Source organism: Carassius carassius, chromosome 15 (assembly GCF_963082965.1).
Source record: "Carassius carassius chromosome 15, fCarCar2.1, whole genome shotgun sequence".
Classification (NCBI taxonomy): domain Eukaryota; kingdom Metazoa; phylum Chordata; class Actinopteri; order Cypriniformes; family Cyprinidae; genus Carassius; species Carassius carassius.
In genome coordinates, this window is record NC_081769.1 from 8,791,908 (window position 1) to 8,814,294 (window position 22,387).

Sequence of the window (22,387 nt, forward strand, 5' to 3'; positions counted from 1 at the left end):
ATAAAAGGCTATACGTTACATACGGATCAACAGTCTCAAGTGTTTAATCAAATCAAGACAAAAGCAGATAATGTATCAATAATATTCTAAGCAGAAACTGATTTTTTTTCTTCACAATTTTAGCCTGAAAATAGAAACATATACCACATTTCTAGTTCTGAATGCTGACAAAACAACAAAAAGGCAAAAACACAAACACAGTAAAGTTCAATACAAATTATCTTTATAGTATAAAGTTATTTTCTTTAATATACATAACATACATAAATGTACAAGAACAGCATGATTTCCTTGATTTTCAGTAACCAATGATCACAAAAAGAGCATCTGAAAAAAGAAAAAAAAAAGTTTTTATTTAAGCGGATTTAATTTGACGACAAAGGGAGCCAATCTGAGTGATGCAGCTTGTCACAGCAGAGGGTACTGGTTGTGTAGTTTCGCTTCGCCATGATGCTAGAGCCTCCAGGGCATCTTTGGGGTTGCAGGGTGCCAGGTCATAAATGGCATAGACAGCAGACAACTGCACCTCATTGGGCACACCTGCAATCATACAACAAATGGATGTACTGTGATTCGTGGTGGGTTTATACAGAGAGAGGAAGAAATATAATAGAAAAAAAACCCAAGCAAAGCAATGTACCAAAATATTTGTAATTTGCTATTACAGTTTTTGTTACATTAGAGGTTCAGTACCTTCTGTAATACCATGTTTTCCAAAGAGGTTTACAGCTTTTGCAACATTTTGGACTGATTTACATAGCATCTGCCTCATTCCTAACTGACCAAGTCGTCCTGGAAGAATACAAACATAAGACACATTTCAAATCTCCTAAAATGCGGTTTTATATAATTTGTGGGATTTTTATACCACTTTTTTTTATGGGATTCTGACTCATAGTGCTGCTATGAAATGCACCATCAGGCTAAAGAAAATGAATCAAAATCAAACCAATAATTTAAATGAAAGACATAGAAAGTAAAATTAAATGCATTAGTTGAACTTACTAGATTTTATTTTAAATTAAAATTAATATAAAAGTTTATAATGACTAAATACAGTAAATAATCACTTCATGCAAACTCAACAACATACCAATCAGTCGCAGAACAGCTGCTACAGAAACATCACGGACTGGGGATTGCTGAAGCCTTGATTGTGTCACCCAAGTGTTCATGATGGGCCACAGCTCTTTGCTTAAAAATAAAAATAAATAATAATAATAATAATAATAAATATATAAGTATATATTTTTTAGAAATACATCACGTATGCTTGATGTAAAATGATTTAACTTTTCTATATGCAGTAGATCAATATACCCAATAACATAATCATGTGTCCATTTCCACTTCATATGTGCACACAAGAGATCCAAGGTATGAATGTACTCCCATGCAGTTGGGCAAAGGTCATGACCATGACGATCATGCTTCTGGAACGTCAAATCTTTGTCCTCTTGAAGTGCTTTCAGTGTGCTGCTAATCAATTTATGAATGTCATCAGGTGGACTCTAGGAAATAATAAGGGACAACTGATAAAATGCTTAAACTAAATTAATGCATGAAACTCACGTTTTTATGCATTGGCAATATTAAAAGGTAAAAAACAAAACAAAAAAACAACACCGTTATGTAGCAAATCTTTATACATATGATGCCCAGATAAAAGCTAACAGGGTCAGGATGGGAATTACAGGATTCACAGATTTGTAATAATCATTATTGGTAAAGAAATCATGATAGTTAGCTCCAGCCATTAGAGAACGCAAACAAAATAATAAGCCCTAGACACTGCATACCTTATCCCAGTGAAGATATTTAGTCAGGTATTCCAAAATGTCATCTTCCGCTTTAAGCTTGGCCACTGTATGAATGGCTTTGCACAAAGAGGTCTCATGGAAGAGCACACTTGGCCATGTTGTGACCATGAACAAAATTAGCTTGGAGGCATTATGAAAATCTGTGAGTAAAGAATCCAATAATAAACTTAATATAGAACACATGCTTCGTCTCTGAAATCGGAGTCTGAGAAAGTTAATATAAACATTTATAATGGGTAAATAACTAAAAAGAAATAATGCTGAATGAGAATATCATATAAATATAACTTAAGTTGCTGTAAACTCACCCTCTTTGAGAATACTGTATGCAAAGGCATGGGCTTTCTGGTAGTCTCCTATCTGGCGACATAACCCTGTGTAGACTCTACAGAGAGCTTGTACATTATCATAACTCAGAATGTTCTTCTCAGTCTTTAATTTAGTCAAGATGGCAGATATGAGTTGTTCTGCTGAAGACTAAAGAAACAGAAAAAATGCATGCATCAATATCCTCAAGGCTGCATTAACTAGAAAAGCAATCTGAACTGTGCAAAGCATAAACACATACCTGATTGACACAGAAATCAGCAATTACAGCCTTTTCTTCATCAATCAAAATTGGCACCTGAGATATTCTCCCAATGAACACATGGCTCTTAACAACAGGCAATACATCAAAACAGGACAATCCAACTTTGGCCAGCACTTCTGAGATCTGACAATTGATATCATTTGTCTTGTCTTTCTCAATTCTTTGTTTTTCTTTATTGCTTAGTATTTCTTGGTTGGATTTGATGGACTCCCTTTTAATAACAGTCTGATGATCCATTACTTGTTCTGGAGGAGAAGCAACACCAGGAGGAGCAGGTGAACAGTTGTCAAGTCTGAGTCTTTTAGCACTCTTTGGCAATAGGATGTTTACACCTGTCCTTTTTGGTTTCTGCTCTGTTTTGGTAAAGGCAGTGGATGAAGAACTGATCGTTTTATTTCCTGATATATGGTTAACAGGCGGTGGGGAGGTACCGTTCTCATTTCCAGCTCGGGTCAGGTTAACATTGCCACGGAGTATGTTTAAAGTGCGGGCGCGTGCAGAGAGTTCAGGATACATATTATCTAGCATCTGCATGGAATTTTCCTGAGAAGCAGCAGGAGGGGAAGAGGATAAGGCAGATGATGGGAGCCTTCCTGGGACTGGAACAGCATGTTTTGGAGTAGCTGATCCAAACTGAAGTGGTGAGGAGGGAACTCCACAAGATGGTGATGGAGTGGTCAAGCATGGAGATATTTTTGATGCATCTGGGAGAGCTGAATCAAAAACAGTCACAGATGGCACCGTTGGTTCATCAACTGGTAATCTTGAGGGTACTAAAGTAGGCTTTAAAGGAGTGTGGTGTTTTCCAAACCTCGGAGGAGTAGCAGTCAGTGGCATAACAACTGGAGGTAGAGGTGGACCCATCTCCGTTCGAACCCTTCCAAGAGATAAACACGAGGTTGGTGTAATATGGGTTTTTATGTTGAGACCTGGAACAAGTGAAATACTGCCACCTTTTTCAAAGGTAGTATATTCCGGGTCCAGAGTATCTTGACATGGTGTTCTGGTATCCTCAAGACTATTCACTGCAGAATCTCCTGATATATCTTTGTTGTTGTAAATATCACTGACAACATTTTCAACACCGGGGCTATGTGTATCAGCTGACATCCCATCTACCTGCTGATAAGATTCATTTTTCTTTTGCACCAATGTTTTTCTTGGGCTGTCAAACTCCTTTTCTTTAGTATCCTTAAACTTGATTTTGTGACTCATTAACTCGCACATATTTTGAACGGTTTTGTCATTTTCTGGGCATTCAGAATCTTTTTCATCCTCAGACTCCATGATCACTGTAGAAAGTCCAGAGTGAGATAATGCTCTGATCTCAGAAATAAATTCCAGTGGCTCATCTTTGGACATCTGCTTTGCAGTGGAGCACTGCTTATTCCTAGAAACATGGTCCAACTCTTCCGAAGGGATCCTTCCTTCAGACCTTGAGTGTACACCCCTAACCTTTCTCATCAAACCAAAGAACCCTTCATCTTCTGATGATGACTCTTCATCCTTTGAGGGTCTTGAAGAGCAAGCACCTTCATTTTTTCTCACAACCCAACTTTTCTGAGATTCTGTAGGCTTTAGATTATTATCCTCTTCAGACTGGTCAGCCTTCTCAGCCAGTATCTTCTGAATGTCACTTGTTGATGTATCTGCTACAGTCTTCATTTCTAGTGGTACAGAATTCTTTGATGTCTTATTTTCAACACTGTCTGATTTACTATAGTTCACATTAAGTGTTGAAATTCTCTTGACATTAGATGCCAATGGCACATTTGGCACTTTCTGTACCTGAGAAGTTTCACATTCTGCAGGGTGAACAGAACTGGTGTGCACTAGTTCAGTTTCAACATGCTGCTGCATATCTGAGTTTTCCAATGGACTTTTAAGATTATTAGCAGTTTTTGTATCTTCCAACTCAGTTCTTTCACCATTTTGATTCATCAGTGGAATCCCTACTGCAGTTTGCGTGCTATCATTTTCTAAAGAACTTTCCACACTGTGTCCATTTCCTATACCAGACTTTGCAGTTTGACTCGCAGTACTTCCCATACAGCCATGCATTACATCAAACACATCCTCTACATCCATGTGATGGCTATCAGATAACGTCTTTGCAATGTTATCTGCAGATACAACTTCTTTCACGTGTGTGTCTGGGGACAAGAGTAAAGAAGATTTTTCCACCTCTTCTTTCAGCAATGACTTCTGATCTTCAATATCTGAAGGTTCTAATTGTGTGTTGTTTTGAAGAATAGCTTTATGTAAGCTTGATTGTCCTTGTTTTCCATTATGTGTTTGATATTCCTCTTTAGTATTGGACATTGGTTGGTCGTCATTCACACTGACCTGAAAGAACAAATTAAAAGTGTCATATTACACATCTCTTTACCATTACTGACCACACAGGAACATTATTAGTCACATTTTACAAGCCAGTATTGAAAGAAATTAATTAATTGCTATTAGCTGTGTTTACATGGACCTTACAAACCCGATCGTAATAGGCCTAGAAGCACAATCAGAAATAAAAAAAGTCGGATTTAATCGGCCAGATCCGACAAAAATTTCGATCGGATTGTAAGGGGTGGTTTATTTCATTTGTAATGAGAGTGAGAAGACATGTAAACATTTAACTGGATTGAAAACCGAAACTGGAAAGTACTGCACATGCGCAGTGATGTAGAAATATCATATTGACGTATCATGCGTGGAACGAGCTGTTCTTCGTGGTGAATATAGTGTCATAAATAATAGGGGCACTTTTACGACTTTTTTTTTTTTTTTTAAGTAAGCAGCACAGCACAACAGTTCATGTGCTGGTCGTCGACTAATTAGGACCCGAAGTAGATAAATATTGTGTGTGCTTTTTAAAACAGTATGCAACAGCAGCGGGGGAAACTGTATATTTGGATTTGTCAATCGGAATGAATTCATTCCGATGGAAGCAACTAGTGTCCAGTTAAATGCACCTGTTTACTATAATTGCTGAATATCTATGGATAAGACTACATTGGGGATGACATGCAATGTTTCACAGTTGCTAGCTAAAACTATTATTTAATTCCAATTAAAATTGACTTTATATTATGAATTTATGACTTTATATTATGAATTTCTACAAAACTTTTTCTGAGGGCTGAAAATAAATCCGTTTAAAGTGTTCTCATGAAACATCACGTACATGTTTTTTTCCAAACAATGCACATTTAATTTATCATTCTTTAACATATTTACACTGATCTCAATCTTAACAGAAAGGTTCAGAAAGAATGACTGTTTATAAGCTATAAGTTATAAACTAAAGTCTAAGCAAAGTCAACAATAAATTACTGTATTTAAATATCAGCAAAGTCAAAGACCAACTGTGCTTCTCAATACTCAAACTGATGCTTCCTCGTGTCCGCTCTCATCCGTCCTCTAAACTGTGAACCGGAAACTGATCAATGTTAGCCATCTTGAAGGACATCCAGGGCCGGCGCAAGCTCAAATGCCGCTCTAGGCAGAGCACGATCGTGCCGCCCCCACCTCACATTCACAATTAGGGATCCTTAAGATGCAAGTAAACATTTATTTATTTATTTTTTTGAAATTACACTAAAATAAAAACGTGCAAGTATGTTTTCAGAGTTTTTTTTTCATACTGCAAAAAGGTGAAAAAGGTACACAACAGATAGATTGGCGGGTGCATTCCCTTCAATAATAAATGTAATCCTCTGCATCTTCAGTGGCTCAGATGTAGTTGCATATAATGTCTGTTTTATAGGCTAATAGATAGTGTACAGAATAAAACTAAACATATGCACACAACTTTTTAGCTCACAAAACTGGAGGTTTCAATTTTTTCTTGACTGATACACACATTCACACACCTACATTTCAGAAGCGTGCGCATCGGGCTTTCGCAGCGGCAAACGCTTTGATTGCGTCCTCGAGTTTAACTTGTACTTCGGAGATAATTTTTATCAGTTTAAGCTTGGAGAAACTGCGTTCTCCAGAGCTCACAGTGACTGGGAGAGTGAGAAGCACTCTCAATGCTACAAAAACATTTGGAAAAATAGATTCCATCCCTTTTTCACAGATGAATTTAAGCGCATCCAGTGGTTTAGATCCAGTAACCAGGCATCTGCCCAAAGCAGTCAGCTCTTCAAACAATTCATGCCCATCAACATCCCACAAGTCTCCATGAGTCAGGGCCTTTTCCAGTCCTAAGCAATCCTGAAGAACTATTGTATTCTCCTTTTCTTTGAGAGATGCGATGTCATATAAAAATCCAAATATGCTCCCATTGTCTCTAAGCAGCGAAAAGCGCTCTTCCAAGGAGGCGATTGTACTCATGACCAGACCATTTTATTCGTTTTGCCATTTTTTTTTATATACATTAAAGTATTTTGCATGCATGTAGACCTACTAATAGGGCGCTGCCGGGCAGGAATTTTTATTCGAAATGTAAAGTTTTTTTTTTATTTATATAGTTGATATAAGTGCGATAATTGTAACCTAATGTGAAAGAAATAAAAATTATCTCTCTCTCGCTCTCTCTCTATTCTCTAACTGCACCATGAGGAGGCGAGGAGTGAGGAAGGTTCCAGAAAATCCAGGAAATGTGAGGAAATTGGCAACAAACCCAACATGTGTAGATTATCCTCCCTCTTCATATCTCTCATATAGTTTACATTATTATTATTTTTTTATGTTTTATCTTTGCAGTTTAAATGATCCATATATATATATATATATATATATATATATATATATATATATATATAATATTTCAACAGGACATCTTGCTTTATTAATATTCATTATAAATGTCTTCTAGGGGTCATCGGATCCCCATGTTCCACAAATTGATATGATTCTTTAGGGTCTTAACGAAAGATCTATAACAGACTTTGGTTAAAATTTCTCAGTGTAGTGTAAAAAAAAACATCCTTTTTACTTTGTCAAAATCAGCTGTGTTCACAGCGAAACATTTTAGTGCATGTCCCTTTAAATGCTCTTTTCCTTAGGGTGACGATCCGTTCTCATAAGATTGTAAACTATAGCCGCATTTGCCATGGAACTTGCTAACTAGCACATTATTAGGAAAGGAAATTTGCAAAGATTCATAAAAAAACATATACACACTTATTCTGGAGGTGAAGCTGGATCACGAATGACTTGCATGAACATAGATGCATTTAGGTAGATCGGTGGGTGCATTCCCTTCAAAAATAAAAGTAATCCTCTGCATCTTCAGTGGCTCAGATGTTGGGAGTAAAAAATGACTTATGTTCACTATTACATTCAACAACAAAACACCTCAATCGCTAAGGAGACATTCTTGTCTATACCTACTCCGATGTCTAAACAATGGCGGACTGTTAACAGCTCACTCAGGGCAGGTCTGTGATAAAGCGCCAGTGTCAATTAACAATCATTGTAAGGGACTGTGCAGAACTACATCAATCTGCCAAGAGTCTGAGATTGGCTTGATCTGATACCTGATCTTGATCTGGGGCTATTATTAATGGGGATTAAAAAAAAAAAAAAAAAGACTGGGTGGATTTTTATCATTATAGGGTGGTTGTGTACTGCCAAGACACATTTTAGTTCAAACAACTTGTAAAAGTGAATTTTGCATCCGATGACCCCTTTAACCAAACATAACATTAGGGACCGCAGACGACGCTTTAAAGTGAAGCTTAAGTGGTCAAAAATATTCCAATGTGCAAATAAGCTTTCCTTTGATTCCTCAAACATTTTCCCTCATTGCTTATCCTTCCCTTTCATCCTGGGGGTGGAGCTAACATGAGTAAAGGAAGCGAGGAAAGGAAATGAAGATGCAAAAAAAATTTTTTTTTACAAATAATGAGAAGCACCTCAAGTCTTAAGTCCTCATTTTCGAAAATCATAGTGACTCAAAAAGAAATTTGGGAGGACTGTCATTGAAATTTAATCACTTGAGCATTACAATGTAATTGAAACAAATTCTAACTTACCAGCTCTGTTGAGGGGCTATGCACAGGAGATAAAGCTGCAGGCAAAGGCTTGAACCACTCTTTAATGTCCTGCAAATCCACAGAATAATCTCCAAAGCAGTCATCTCCAACTCCAACTGTCATTTCCCTCAGTAAAGATTTAGTAGCATCTTCAGTCCAAGAGTTCTCATGCTCAAGAACATCTGAACTTACTTTTCTCTTTCTACTTGATATACTGAAATCTTTATCATTTTTCTGCTTCATCAGTTTCTGATATGATTTAGGCCTGTTGACCTCAGGAGGTGTTTTGGGCGTGGAGTGTTTTGAAGATTGCAATATAGTTTCTGGACTGGGATTTCCTGGAGATGATTGAGAAATCTGTATTTTTAAAGGACTGTTAGGCAGTGGTTGAGAAGATATTCTTTGAAGTTGGTTTTTCAAGGGTGTTGCCTCTTCTCCTACAAAAGAAATATGCATTGCCTCGATCAGAATTAACCTTGGTCGCCTGATAATAAATACATTTTAGAAAAATTAAATTTCAATCAATGCAATAATGATTACCAGCGAAAAACAGATTTTCTTGCGATTGGGAACTTTCCACACAATGCCAGAGCTCTTCAAGCAGCATTCTGACTTTGCCTAAAATAAGCATTATTAATTAAAGAAAACATTATCATGTGCCATCATATAAAGATGTTTTCTTTTAAAGGAACATTATTTTCTTTTTGAAATAGGCTCATTTTCCAACTCTCCTAGAGTTAAATAGTTGTGTTTTACCGTTTTTGAATCCATTCAGCTGATTTCCGAGTCTGGTAGCAGCGCTTTTCATTGATTTTTATTCCAGAATGAGAGTATAGTTCCTAGCCATATCGGCCTAGAAAAACTTTTCATTTTTCGTTGGTCTTAGTACACGATGTAACTACAGAAGAGTCAAGTTTTAAATAGGAAAAATATCTAAACTCTTTGGTCATTTTTGAGCAAGATGCTTATGGTCTAATCAAATTCAATGATCTACATTTAGTGGACGCTTTTATCCAAAGCGACTTACAGTGCATTCAGGCTATATATATTTTTTTAACCCGTATGTGTTCACTGGGAATCGAACACACAATCTTTTGCGCTGCTAACACAATGCTCTACCACTGAGTCACAGGAACATCTATGCTAAGCTAAGCTAAAAGCGCTAAGCAAGACCCAGAGATCGGCTGAATGGATTTGAAAATGGTAAAAACTCAACTGTTTAACTCTAGGGGATTAGGAACATGGAGTTTTCCTTTAAATATTTAAGCATTTCTTTATACAATGGAAAGTCTAACAGTTTTAGACTATGCATACCTTTGTCAATTAGTGGCTCGGCATCTGTTTGAGAAGACTTACTCCTTTTTTCTAAAACAACAATATATTTTTTAATGACAGAAAACAATGGATCATATAATATACAAGTTTATAGGTATAAGCATGCACATCTTATACCTTTGTTGAACAACTCCTCAAGTTTGCCGAGTCTTTGCTAATAAAAACAAAGTCAGTAAAAACATCAAATAGCCTTTCATAGCCTTTTAATTTACATTTTACCAAGAGGATATATAATGTTAAAGCAAAATTTAAACCTGTGTTGTGTACAGCATTTCTTCAAGTCTTCTCTTCTCATTTTTTAGAACAATGATTTCATTGTCCTGTTGAAAATTTGCCTCTGTGTACAAATAGACAATTACATTTTAATTTAGATTTTATTTCCAACTTGTATGGTGCATAAAATCAGCTGCTGGAGAATAGGTATGGAGATTAGTTAATAATCCAATATGCTAAATATTTTAATATGTATGATAGTCCAATATGTTTTAATATGTGCAATAGTCCATATTTCAAATCTAAAGCAGTTTTTCATGAATGCACTGCAATTTGATTAAAATATAAGATGACTAGCACAGACCTTTTAGCACCAAAATGTCATTCTCAAGGTTTCCTTTCCTGAGAGAAAAACACAACAGTCAAATATTTTTTTATGAATTTCAATTCTAGAATGTCAGATTCAACACTAACAAAAACATAAGTATACATCAAAAACAACAACAAAAAAGAGAAATTCAACTGTCATTGTTTCAATTTGTAAACAATAAAAAAAAAAAATAGGTACAGTACACCAGGGGTCCATTTTTGGTAAGTGGATTACTCTTTTACTGTTGATGATTTGACAACCAAGGATTGTTAAATTCTATGAAGAATATCCTGGAGTTGCTATCAAAGCAACAGATCCATACTGCAACTTTTTAAGCGGAGATGATTCTTAAAGTTTGTCAATTCCACTGCAAATTGTTTACCAGAGTACCCTATCAAACAAGGGGTAACGGGTTAATTTGAAAATAATATTATAATGTTATATAGTCTAAAACTATATAGAAACAGTTTCATTCATTGAGAGATAGGGTTGGGTATGGAGTTCGATAATTTTTAGGCACCGACCGAATTGCTTCTGTACTATCGAGTATCAAAAAACGTCTCATCATTTGGTAACAAATTTGGATAATTAATGGCAAGCTCACACTACATGATTGAAAGACTGGCCGAATCACTGTGTTGCTTACACTACGCAACAAGATTTCTTCTCATATGTCATCGTCCTGTCATAGCTGTGCGCATACTGAACACCACAATACAAACAAGGTGCACACACTACAAAACATTCAGTGAAAAAGTGTTCCAGACCATCAGCGAAAATACGTTTTCTTCCACGACAAAAGACAATATGGCAGAAACCAAGGCTTGGTAGATATGGACAATGAGGACTGTCAATACTGCAGAAAGAGTTGGAGATAATTTAACAGTACAATGAAGCATGGCATTGTATATTAAATGTATTTCTAGTTAGTTGATTTGATTAATTTGTGGCTTTTTGTTTCTGTTTATAAATGTGCATGGTAAGAGTGTTTATACCATCTGCAATGTAAATGGTTGGATTAGTTCTACCTTGTCATTCTGTCGCTCACATTACGAGATCACATAATATCAAACAGGTTTGAAAATGTCAGTGTCTGTGATAGCTTGAGACAGGTTTGGATCACATTGCTGATCTGTTCATACTTAAGGCTAAGTACACACTACATAAATTTAAACGTCGGCAGATCGCAGTGCTGTTCAGAGACTACATTAGATTATGATAAGATTTATATTCCACTTTTACTCAAAACTCACTTTAAACCACCAGTGTCTGTAATAACTTCCAATTGCCGTCTAATGTGTGTTTTGGCCATGTAATGATGCTGAAATTAAATATGTTATTACCTCAGAGTCAGAGCAGTGATCATGAAAGAGCACACAAGCAGACAGTGCTGGAAGCTGCTAATGCTCATCAGTAAATTAGTGGAAAATAAATAGAAAACATGATTCTGTTTGAGTTATGCGTTGTAATACAAACACGCACTAGTGTAAATTAGGGCTGTGCAATATGGAGAAAAAAAAACTATCACGATTTTATCAATTTTCTAGACCCGCGCAAGGACGCCTCGATCCATAGTCTTTGCATTGACTTTGTATGTAATCTACTCACGCAAATCGTTGAACTCGCATTTGCTATGTATGCCCAATTACTGTGTTTGAATGTACACGAGTGTATATATTTGTTGAACAAGTGGTATTCGTTTTCATATCGTCTGATTTATGGCAGGTCCTACAAGCTGTACCTTTAAGTGAGGTATGAAGAACGGGCCGCAGCACAGTGCATTTATAGAAAATATAACAAACACATCAAAGCAACATTTAATTAACACAAAAGCATAAACTTATTATAAACCATAACAGACCCAGTTGGACTTACAGAATGAGTGTCTTGGCATTCTCAAGCTTGAGATTCTCATGTTCCTCTGCAGTCTGAATATATTTTCTGAGGGAATCCTTGAAATAAAACAAAATATTAATCAGAAAAAAAATTACAATCGATGAAATATAAATCAAAGCAGCAAATAAAATATGGCATATTAACCCTTAGGGCTGTGCAAAATCGGCAATGAATTGCCTGCGATTTAATGCGATTTTGTGTAACTTTTCAGTGAACTACAGCTCTGTGTAGTAAACGCTGCTCCATCTGAACGCACGTGCTGGAGATTAACTACTAATCACAGGTGTGGCTTGACTGACAAGATGCACATGAAAATTGCATTCGATAACCCTTTATTTTAGAGACAATCTAAGGTGAATTTGAATCAATAACTTGCATTTAGAAACCAGTATTACATTTTAACAGCCAATTTTTTAATTACAGAGGCAACTTTAAAGAACCAAACCTGAGTTTTCTGTAGATCTTCCTCCAGTGATTTCTTTTCAGTTTTGAGTTTCTCATTCTCCAGGTTTTGCCTTTGCACAGTATCTGTGAAAACAACACGTTATGAGCAGCACAAATACAATCCAGTAATTCAGTGAGTGTACACTACATTTTTGGTTTCATTATTTGTATTTAGACTTAAGAGACAAAACAAAACAAAAATTAAAATTGTCATTTGTCAACCCTGAAGTTGCTACAAACTTTTGTGAGTTAGTAACCAAACAGTTGATGGTAGCCTCTGACTTTGATAGTATTCTTTATTCTTTATTTCCCATACTATGCACACCAACAGCTACCATTAATTAACTCATTGGTACAAACATTCTTCAAAATACCTTCTTTTGTGCTCAACAAGAGAACTATGAAATTCAGTTTGGCGCACACTTTAGGGAAAGGAAATGACCCAATTTTTTTTTAGGTGAATCGTCCCTTTAATATAATCAGCAGTCTTGATCTATAGGCCCCATTCTAATCTTAACCTAAAATAATTTGTGATGCATGTACCCTCTGCTTGTCTTAAGGATTCTTCAACTTTTTCTTTCCTGGGAAGACAGACAGACAAATACTGTGAGGAGAAGACAATAACAAGAGCAAATAAATAATCATAATGCTACAGTAAAGTGGTCTTACAGAGTAAGTGCATGAGCTTTTTCAGATTTTAGCCTGTCAACATCTTCACACCTCTGCTGATATGACGTCAAAGCAGTCTGTTAAAAAAAGAAAAAAAATGAGCAACATGCACATATTTCCAGTCTAGTTGGAGTCAGGTTTAGAAAATTTGTAATTAATCTAACTTAGATTTTTGTACCGTCTTCCTACAGTATTGGCAGTACAGAGTGCCGACAAATTCAACACAAAAGTGCAGTCATTCAATAGCTTTAATCTCAATGATCAGGAAGATAGCAAAAATGTATTTGAAAGCATGCTCATGCTGCTTAACTGTGGAAAACACTGCTTAATGTTTATTAAAATTTCACTTTTTTAAAGTCCCCATGAAAGAAGCTAGAATTAGAAGAGTTTTTTTTTTTTTTTTTTATAAAGTAGTTCAAATAAATTGTGTAATACAAAACCTGACACCATCCACTAGGTGAGGAGCTTGGTAAAAGAAATTAACCCCATAACTGTCACTGTCCCACCTGTGGGACGCTTAGCACTCTTTTTTGTTGTTGTCTTTTTCTCTGTTGTCTTTTACTAAATCTTTTAGTAATCATCATATCATCATATCATATCATTTGAAAGCTTAGAAGCCCAAGATTCATCCTGTGAAAACCATTTTGGAATCGGACATTGCTTTACCATGGAAATGGTACTTTAAAATCTAATGGCGGTCACCTCCCCCTTAGTGGGCAGGGTCAAGTGTGATAAAACATTATGCATTACGGTCTTCTAGAACCAAAACTTTTTATAATGTTGGCAACAAACATATCATTGGAAAGGTCTGAGTCTCAGGATTTCATATTTGGTGGTTATTTTGAGATAGAAGTAAAATTCACAGAGAAATCTAGAGGAAAAAATCATTAAGCAAAATTCAAAATAGTTTTGATGACTCCCAGTGGATGTGTGTGGTATGACGCCCTAAATAAAATCTCACATGAACCTACATTTTTTTTCATGTCAACTTCAAATTTGTAACATAACTTATTTAGACACAAGGCTTTAATTTTATACAAATTTTAGAGTAAAACCTGTTATGTAAAATATTTATAATAAATAAAATATAATAAAATTAATATAGCGCATATTATTTACAGTACATTTAAACTTCTATAACTTTTTGATACTTCAATTTCTTGAAAAAATAAATTTTCTTCTTTAAAAAGAGACCAACCTTAGGTTTATATTCCAAAGTGTTCATAAATTAAAGCAATTTAAGTTTGGATAGTGCACTTTAATGCCTATTTAAAAAATGGGGGGTAACAGGGTACCATTTTTATGGTAAAGCAAGGTCTGATTTCAAAATGGTTTTCACAGGCTGTATCTTGAGTTCGTAAGCCTTTGAATGATATATAATTTGTCAACATTACATCAGGTAAAGTATAGGATATAATTGTTTTAAGCATGCAGTGGCAAGTAGGCCAGTAACAGTTAACAGATTATTGACTAGGTCCTTTTTTATACCCTAATCAGGCAACGTGAACTGGGAGTCACAACTCATAAAATCCAAAATATATAAAATATTTCAAAAATTCTTTTGGATATGTTTTACTTAAGCTCAGATGATGTAAAAAAATGACATGAAAATATTTTTTTGCTTATTTTCCACTCTTGCCTGTTTAAGGGTTAAGGTGATCTTTAAGGCAGGCTCCAAAAAAGTGACAAAATTCGCATTTAGAAGATACAAGCATTCAAAGCTTCCAGTTAAATTTTTTGACGTCACATCATAGTTCATTTTCTCATTAAATCTTCTGACCAATCAAATGCTCTCTAGAATCCGAAGCACCCGCCTTCTGCACCATAACTATAGATGCTGAAGCGTCGGCTTAGATCAGTCACTTGTTCACGGTGTAGTATTATATTTTCCGGACTATAAGTCACACTTTTTTTGCATAGTTTGGCTGGTCCTGCGACTTATAGTCAGGTGCGACTTATCAAAATTAATTTGACATGAACCGAGAGAAAACATTACCGTCTACAGCCGCGACAGCGCCCTCTCGAGGATGTAGACGGTAATGTTTTCTCTTGGTTCTTGGTTCTAAATAAATGCGACTTATAGTCCAGTCCGACTTGTATATATTTTTTTCCTCGTCATGACGTATTTTTGGACTGATGCAACTTATATTTAGGTGCGACTTATAGTCCGAAAAATACGGTAAATATTATTACGATTGGTGCAAATGAGACAAGATTTCACGTTGTTTCATGCACGGAAGCGTACATCCGGATATATTCGATGCAATATTTTTGCATTCGAATGTGGAATTTTATTTTTTAATTCGACGAATATTCGAAATTATTTATTTTGGACAGCCCTACAACACATAATAATGTTGCTTGTTTCAGGCCTATGGGGGACCTTTAAGTAAAAGTTTTATTAAGAGTTTTTAACATGGTAAAGAGAATCAGAGCATTTCACTGGAATTGGTAGCAAATGCTAAATGTTTGAATTCTAGAGTAGAGGTCGATTGATATTTAGAAATCTGGGCAGCCAATGGCCGATATATATTGCCAATTTATTTGGCCAATATGTTTGGCCGACTTTCTTGATGCAGCCCCCCCCCCCCCCCATTCATCTCATAAAAGTGAGTTTCAGCAAATTATTATTGCAGGGTACAATAGTATTAGTAGCCCAATTTAGAGTATTAATACATGGCTTAAAATTTAAGCACCTTCTCAAAACAGTTCTGAAGCATGCTTTTTGTTTGTTTACTGAAAGACATCAGATTCCTACAGACTGAAAATTTATTCTCTGCCAGCATGAGGCACTGTTGGAGCGGAGATATAGCGGTTTCCCTGGTAACTGCTCTTATCAAATAAGCGCTGCTCACAAATGATACTTTTTCAGGTATTACAGGAAAGACGAAATGAAAATGGCATCGAAGCTTTTCTGACAGTCAGTTCTTTTCAAAGATACATTCATATAAAAACACCCATGCTGCATTTTAAATTTTAAAACGAGAAGCGCTCATTTTAATTCAACAAAGTATAATCCTTTTGGAAAATCTATTTGTGGCTGTCAGTTTTGATATAGTGACGAGCTGTCACAAATAACTCAATGTATAGGAAACACTGGACACTGCTATAAGTCAAATGGACATGGTGATAACAAAAATAAAATATTTCACACATATTACACAGCCTGCTGCTCCTCACTGCTGAAGAGTGCGCTGGCCATGAGCGATGACATCTTGGGGGATATTGTCAGACCTACACACACATTTAAGGAGGAAAGTTATCGTGCACATTATAATCGGCCCAGAAGTTTTATCTGATTTGAATGTGTTTCTACTTTTATATGCAAATGACTTGTTGCACTTATGAATATGATAACTTTCTGGCAATTATAATAGGGTAAAACATAATTCCGCTTTCGAAATGGGCTGTTTTGCCCTGCCATTGGCTGAAGCTGTGTGTGAACAAGACTACGCTGCAGAGTGTGAGCTGCTCCATCTCTCACGCAGCCTGAGAGGGAGTTACACAACAACGCTTAGCTGCCTACCAGTGCGCCTGCCTATAAATCGGCGTAATTAGCAGCACAATCAGGCGATTAATAAAAATAAAATGCCAAAAAACCACCGACTGGTCGATCGGTCGACCTCTATTCTAGAGATGGTAAAAATTTGAGTGTTTGAACACAGACCTTAGTTTTCTCCAGCTCGGTCTTCATCTGTTCATACTCCACTGTCTGTTTCTCTAACGGCTCAAGTTTCAGCAACACCTCATCCAGCTGTTTGTGCAGTTTGCTGCTTTCTCTTTGAAAAAGCATCATCATGTTTTAAAGACATTAATTTTGTCACATACTTAAATGACCATCAACAATTTTTGCCCAAAATTATGATACTGTGCACATTATCAAACGTCTAAAGCAATATTAAAGCCCATCTTTCAAGTTGAAGATCCCTGTGAATGAACATGTAGATAAATAGTGTAGGAACTTGATTTGCGTGAAGAAATTAATCATAAATTTGCATTAAAAAAGTTTTTTTAAAAGAAATTGTGAGTAAAATTACTTCCGCTGTCAAAAACGCTCTGATTGGGGGTGACACGGCCGGCAAATCTCATCTCTTCGTAATGGAGTCAGACAGTGAAGAGGTTGTAGTAGGGTTTAATGTCAACTCTTACGATGGGCCATTGCCGTATAATTATGAGCCGCCTAGGCGAGAGAGGGGTCAGGCAGAGTTAAGGGGAAGGGTAAATGGACAGAGGAGAGAGATAGAGTTGTGGTGTGAGGAGAATCGGTGGTGTGACCACAGGCTATAGGTAATTGTGGCTAACGTTGTCTCCATGTTTATCACATTGCAGTATCTTTAATAAATCATATTTAGCAATATCGCTGTCGATTTTGTTGTTTTTCAAGCAACCATGTAGTTTATTACCATGTATGACAGCAACATGTGTCTTAAAATGTTTAATTTAGATCACAGATTTTAAATGAATGCTGTAGGCTATAGCTTACATCTGTGACGGTCAGCTAGTCTGGACAGGGATGGAAATGCGGTGCATTTCTGCACAACAGTTTATCATGAAATTTTGTAGAAATTGCTAGCTGATTTTTAATCAGTAACTGCTTTCAGACCTAGGTGTCTGCATGTTCTGCTTCTGCAGATGTCAAGCGTTTGGGGCGTATATCTAAACAACATAACCGGCCAGCTGGAATTCCGAACTTACCCCTTTTAGTATTTCCGACGGACATTGTGTAAATGAGCTTGCATGTATTGCCGAGTACGTGTATGAAAGCAGTAAGTGTTCCGGTTAGGACGGGAATATGCTGTTCATGTAAATACAGTCATTGTTACAAAAACCTACTATAACTATATTAACGATAACAACAAACTCTCTTTTCTGTTACCACCTCTCAGACTGCGTAAACCCGCGGTGCTCAACACTACTCCTGGTGATCGACTGTCCTGCAAAGTTCAGCTCCAATCCTAATCAAACACACCTGAAGCAACTAATTAAGGTCTTCAGGCTCACTTAAAAATTAAAGGCAGGTGTGTTTGATTAGGATTGGAGCTAAACTTTGCAGGACAGTCCATCGCCAGGAGCAGGGTTGGGCACCCATGGCCTAAACCCACACTGAGAACCAGGGCGGCAGCACCTATGTTTGCCTGTCGTTACGTCATATGACGCATTCTCTGGGAAAAGGCGGTTTTTTGGAGCGTAGCTTAGAATAGGTACACTTTTTTCTCAATTTCTGCACGTGGGGGTTGTAAAACACATGTATTCTTATGCATGTCTTTTTAAATTAACATTTTCATACAAGATTCTGTATAAATTAAGTTATACAATTAAATTGAAAGATGGCCTTTAAAAAGCAAATGACCTGTGCATGTATTAAGGAACTTATCTCACCCGGAGCATAAAGTAATTGTAGAGCAGCATCCAGGCTTTGCATTACTTTAGTTACAACATAAGAAGTACAATGTCTTTGCAGTTGTTATGGGTATCCCATTTAAGGCCTAGGTTCACATGCATTGTGTATTCTCAGTCACCAGTTCTGGTAACAGCATAGCAAATTTGTACTATAAATTACTTTGGTAAACAGCAAGTTGTTAAAAAAATAAATGTCAGCTTAAAAATATTTATATTACACAGGGTGTAAAATAACAGCAGTGAAACAGAAAATATCTTCTTACCTCTGGGATTTCTGAAGCTGTGAATTTTTGTCAAGGAAAACAGATCGATCCATAGAGAATAAAATAAATTTTCAAGCTTTGCATTCATTTTGTTTAAAGCCAGTGTATATGAGTGGCATGGAGCAGGTTGCATAAAAAAAATATAATTTGCACTTAAAATTAATCAAAATGAGAAAAAAAAAGTTTATAATTCCGGTTTAATACAAATTTTGTTTCACAACCATGCTGTTGCAGTGAATATCAGTATGGCCGTGATAACCTGCAGCCTAATGTTGCTGGGCTGATATTTAATACAATAGCACTCATTCACATACAATATTTCTTAATTCAGGACCAAACAGTCTCTAAATAGCAATCTCAGATAATATGCTTATATATGATATGTCTATGATAAAATCAATCAGTTAATCAACAGAGAGCATGACAAAAACAAATACAAAGCTTTATAGAAGGATATCATCACACTTCTCTTTGTATTCACTTAAGAGACGGCTGAAAAAAAAGTTATATATAATAAATACCATCATAGTTTTTTTGCACTGCAGATAAAACTAAAAAATCAGAAAGTAACAAGTTAAGAAAACATTTATAGTTACAGTATTAAAAAATATATGAATATATTTCTTTAAAGGGATCTATGATGTTGCTAAAAAGAACATTATTTTGTGCGTTGGGTGTAATGTGCTTATGCAGTTTAAGATAAAAAAAAAACACATTTTCCACATACTGCACATTATTGCTTCTCCTCTATGTCTCGCCTTTCTGAAACGCATTGTTTTTTACAAAGCTCATCAGTCTGAAAAGCGAAGTGTGCTCTGATTGGCCAGCTATCCAGTGTGTTGTGATTGGCCAAATGCCTCAAGCAAGTGACAGAAACCATACCGTGGTGCATGTCCTGGTTGGAACACCGGCACGACAAGACAAAAACAAAACATAAAACCCACTACAAACGAGGCGTTTGTTGCATCCAGTGGGGACATAATTACTGATTATAATGACTTACACGGTCTTTTTACGTGTTAAGTTGCGTAACACGTAAACATAAAACCATGTCTGCATTTGTGATCTGAGAAACCACAAACAACAAGCTTGCTCTACACTGCTCAAAACTCACGTTTGAATCATCAGTGGCAAATTCTTTACATATAAAAAAAACATACTTACAGACTGTGAGTCAGAAGCGGCAAACTGTCCATGCAAAGAGTGATGAATGGCCGACAGGCCTGATTGAGTGGCAGCCAGCGGCTAGAGTAAGGATCAGCTGGCAGCTAGAGTGAGGAATGGCCAGCGGCTAGAGTGTGTAAAGTATGACTTTCTTTGCACGAACACTTGGGTTCCATTATGCAAATCTTCACACACAATGACGTAGACACGCGGGGGGCATGTTAATACGAGGTGTTTTAGGGGGACTTGGACAGGTCTTAACTTTTATAAAGAATATCTCTTTGGATTTGAGACTTTAGTCTTTGCATCTTTACAGATCTACTTTATGCACCAAGGGCTGGTAACACTCCAAAGAGAAAGGAAATAAAAATTCACATCATATGAACCCTTTAAATATTCTAGTTAGAACACCTTAAACCTAAATATTAAACTTTTGCAATTCGACTGCAATATAAACTTCTACCATTTAAGGAACATGCTCGATCCAAATTTTGATGTGTAAATAAAGGCTTAGATTTGCGATGTATTTTTTTATTTATTTATATTTATTTACTGTAAAATGTTTATGTAATGTATTATGTATGATCAAAATGTTAAAATCTCTGACTTAGTCCACAACCAATTTTTAAATGTAACCAAGTTGTGGTGCCATCAATTGCATTTTTTATGCTTATTTGTGTATTTAAAATGGAACTGCATACATTTTATTGTGAATTCCCAATTCCTTATAACCACAAAACAACACAAATGCTTAGTGTCATGACAACTAGCGACTAATACTGCAGTTCTTACAGAAAAAACAGTCAGACATAAGCTTATGTAAAAGCTTAACACTAGTATTTTGTTTCCATACAAGAACTGTGCTGCTGCCCTTCAAAATTGGGTAAAAGTCTTAAAATTATAACAATAATAATGATAGTATTAGTTAAAAAAATAAAATAAAAAACTCACTCTGTGTCAACGATCTTCTGCTTCAGAGTTAACAAAGCAGCCACATATTCATCCAAGCTCTGTAAAACGTAGAATCACAGACATACACATTCAGCTTTACTTGTAATCAACAAACAGTATAATGAATAAGGGAATTCGTAAAAATAGATGACAGTTGATACCTGCATTAAACACAAAATTAATAAAATACATCAATATTCAGTTGCGTACCACTAACTGTAAATCACATTTTTAAAAAGTGACTGTAAAACGTTAATTACAATCAACAATGACTAAGACAGACGTAATTATAAGCAACATCGAATTGATATACTCAATTTCCAGGTATTTAATTAAAACCAAAAGCATTACATTAACAAATTGCAATATCAATCTTCTCTAATTCTCATAAAACACCCATTATTACTTGGGTAAGTCTGATTTTATATAGTGGACACTGTCTTGGCGTTAGGAATAAAGTTCTCACCTGATTTAAAACAATGCAGTTTTGACAAGTGCCAGATGTAGCTTCAGAGGCGATTCCTGCGGTTTTGGACTGGTTCTCCCCCGGCATCATGGTAATAGTTCAGAAATATCAGTAGAATCGTAAACGTACCTCCAAATATCTAAAAACGTACAACCAAAACAAGCACCTCAGCTCATTGCACATACAAACGTTCGGCAACACGTTGACTGAGGACCCCAGGGAAAGGCCCCAGCTGCCCGCCGTAGATGCCGGATTGAAAAATAATTAAAAAAATTATTATTGTAGAGTTAAATTGATCCAAAGTAAATAAATTAATAAACACAAATTTTATTTAGAATTTGAAACGAATATGGGATAATTTCTTATATTCGGAATATAACTATGTAGTTTAATGTAGGCATAATTTGGGGCAATTTTTTCTGACAGTAACTAAATATATCTTACTAAATAAACCCATAAACCTCCCGGACCGACAAAAAAATAAAAAAATAAAAAAATAAAAATACATCTAATAGGCTATGGTTCTATTAGGTGTGGAAAAATCCTAGTACTTACAAGTACTAACGATCTAAAATACGGGAAATCTAAGACTGCCCATGTTTAAAAGCGATTTTTTTTTCATCCGATGCGTGAGTACAGTTTATTAACTGAGGGGACGGATTGTTTTTTTTTTTTTTCTCCTACAGGTTACGTGCGGGGCTCCGTAGTAATGCTTGTGTACAATTTTCTTAACATGAAGACTTATTTTTGTGATTTTATTAAGCTCCCCCCACGTGACCCCCCCCCCCCCCCAAACCAACTGAGCGCAAACCCCACCCCGCAG

At 36.0% G+C, this 22,387-nt stretch overlaps 1 protein-coding gene across 1 annotated transcript; it reads right to left on the reverse strand.

The window, feature by feature from the left end:
* Positions 1-206: 206 nt before the first annotated feature.
* Positions 207-21,802, reverse strand: ice1 (KIAA0947-like (H. sapiens)). The gene is made up of 22 exons (XM_059567324.1): positions 21,565-21,802; positions 21,099-21,157; positions 19,440-19,475; positions 18,984-19,001; positions 16,988-17,099; positions 13,321-13,397; positions 13,195-13,232; positions 12,653-12,735; positions 12,187-12,263; positions 10,306-10,343; positions 9,983-10,065; positions 9,846-9,882; positions 9,708-9,758; positions 8,934-9,011; positions 8,394-8,830; positions 2,389-4,758; positions 2,129-2,297; positions 1,800-1,960; positions 1,321-1,511; positions 1,094-1,194; positions 694-792; positions 207-540 (listed from the first exon to the last, which is right to left on the reverse strand). The coding sequence occupies exons 1-22, from the start codon at positions 21,652-21,654 to the stop codon at positions 356-358; spliced, it is 4,590 nt and encodes a 1,529-aa protein (XP_059423307.1). The 5' UTR covers positions 21,655-21,802; the 3' UTR covers positions 207-355.
* Between the last annotated feature and the right edge of the window lie 585 nt (positions 21,803-22,387).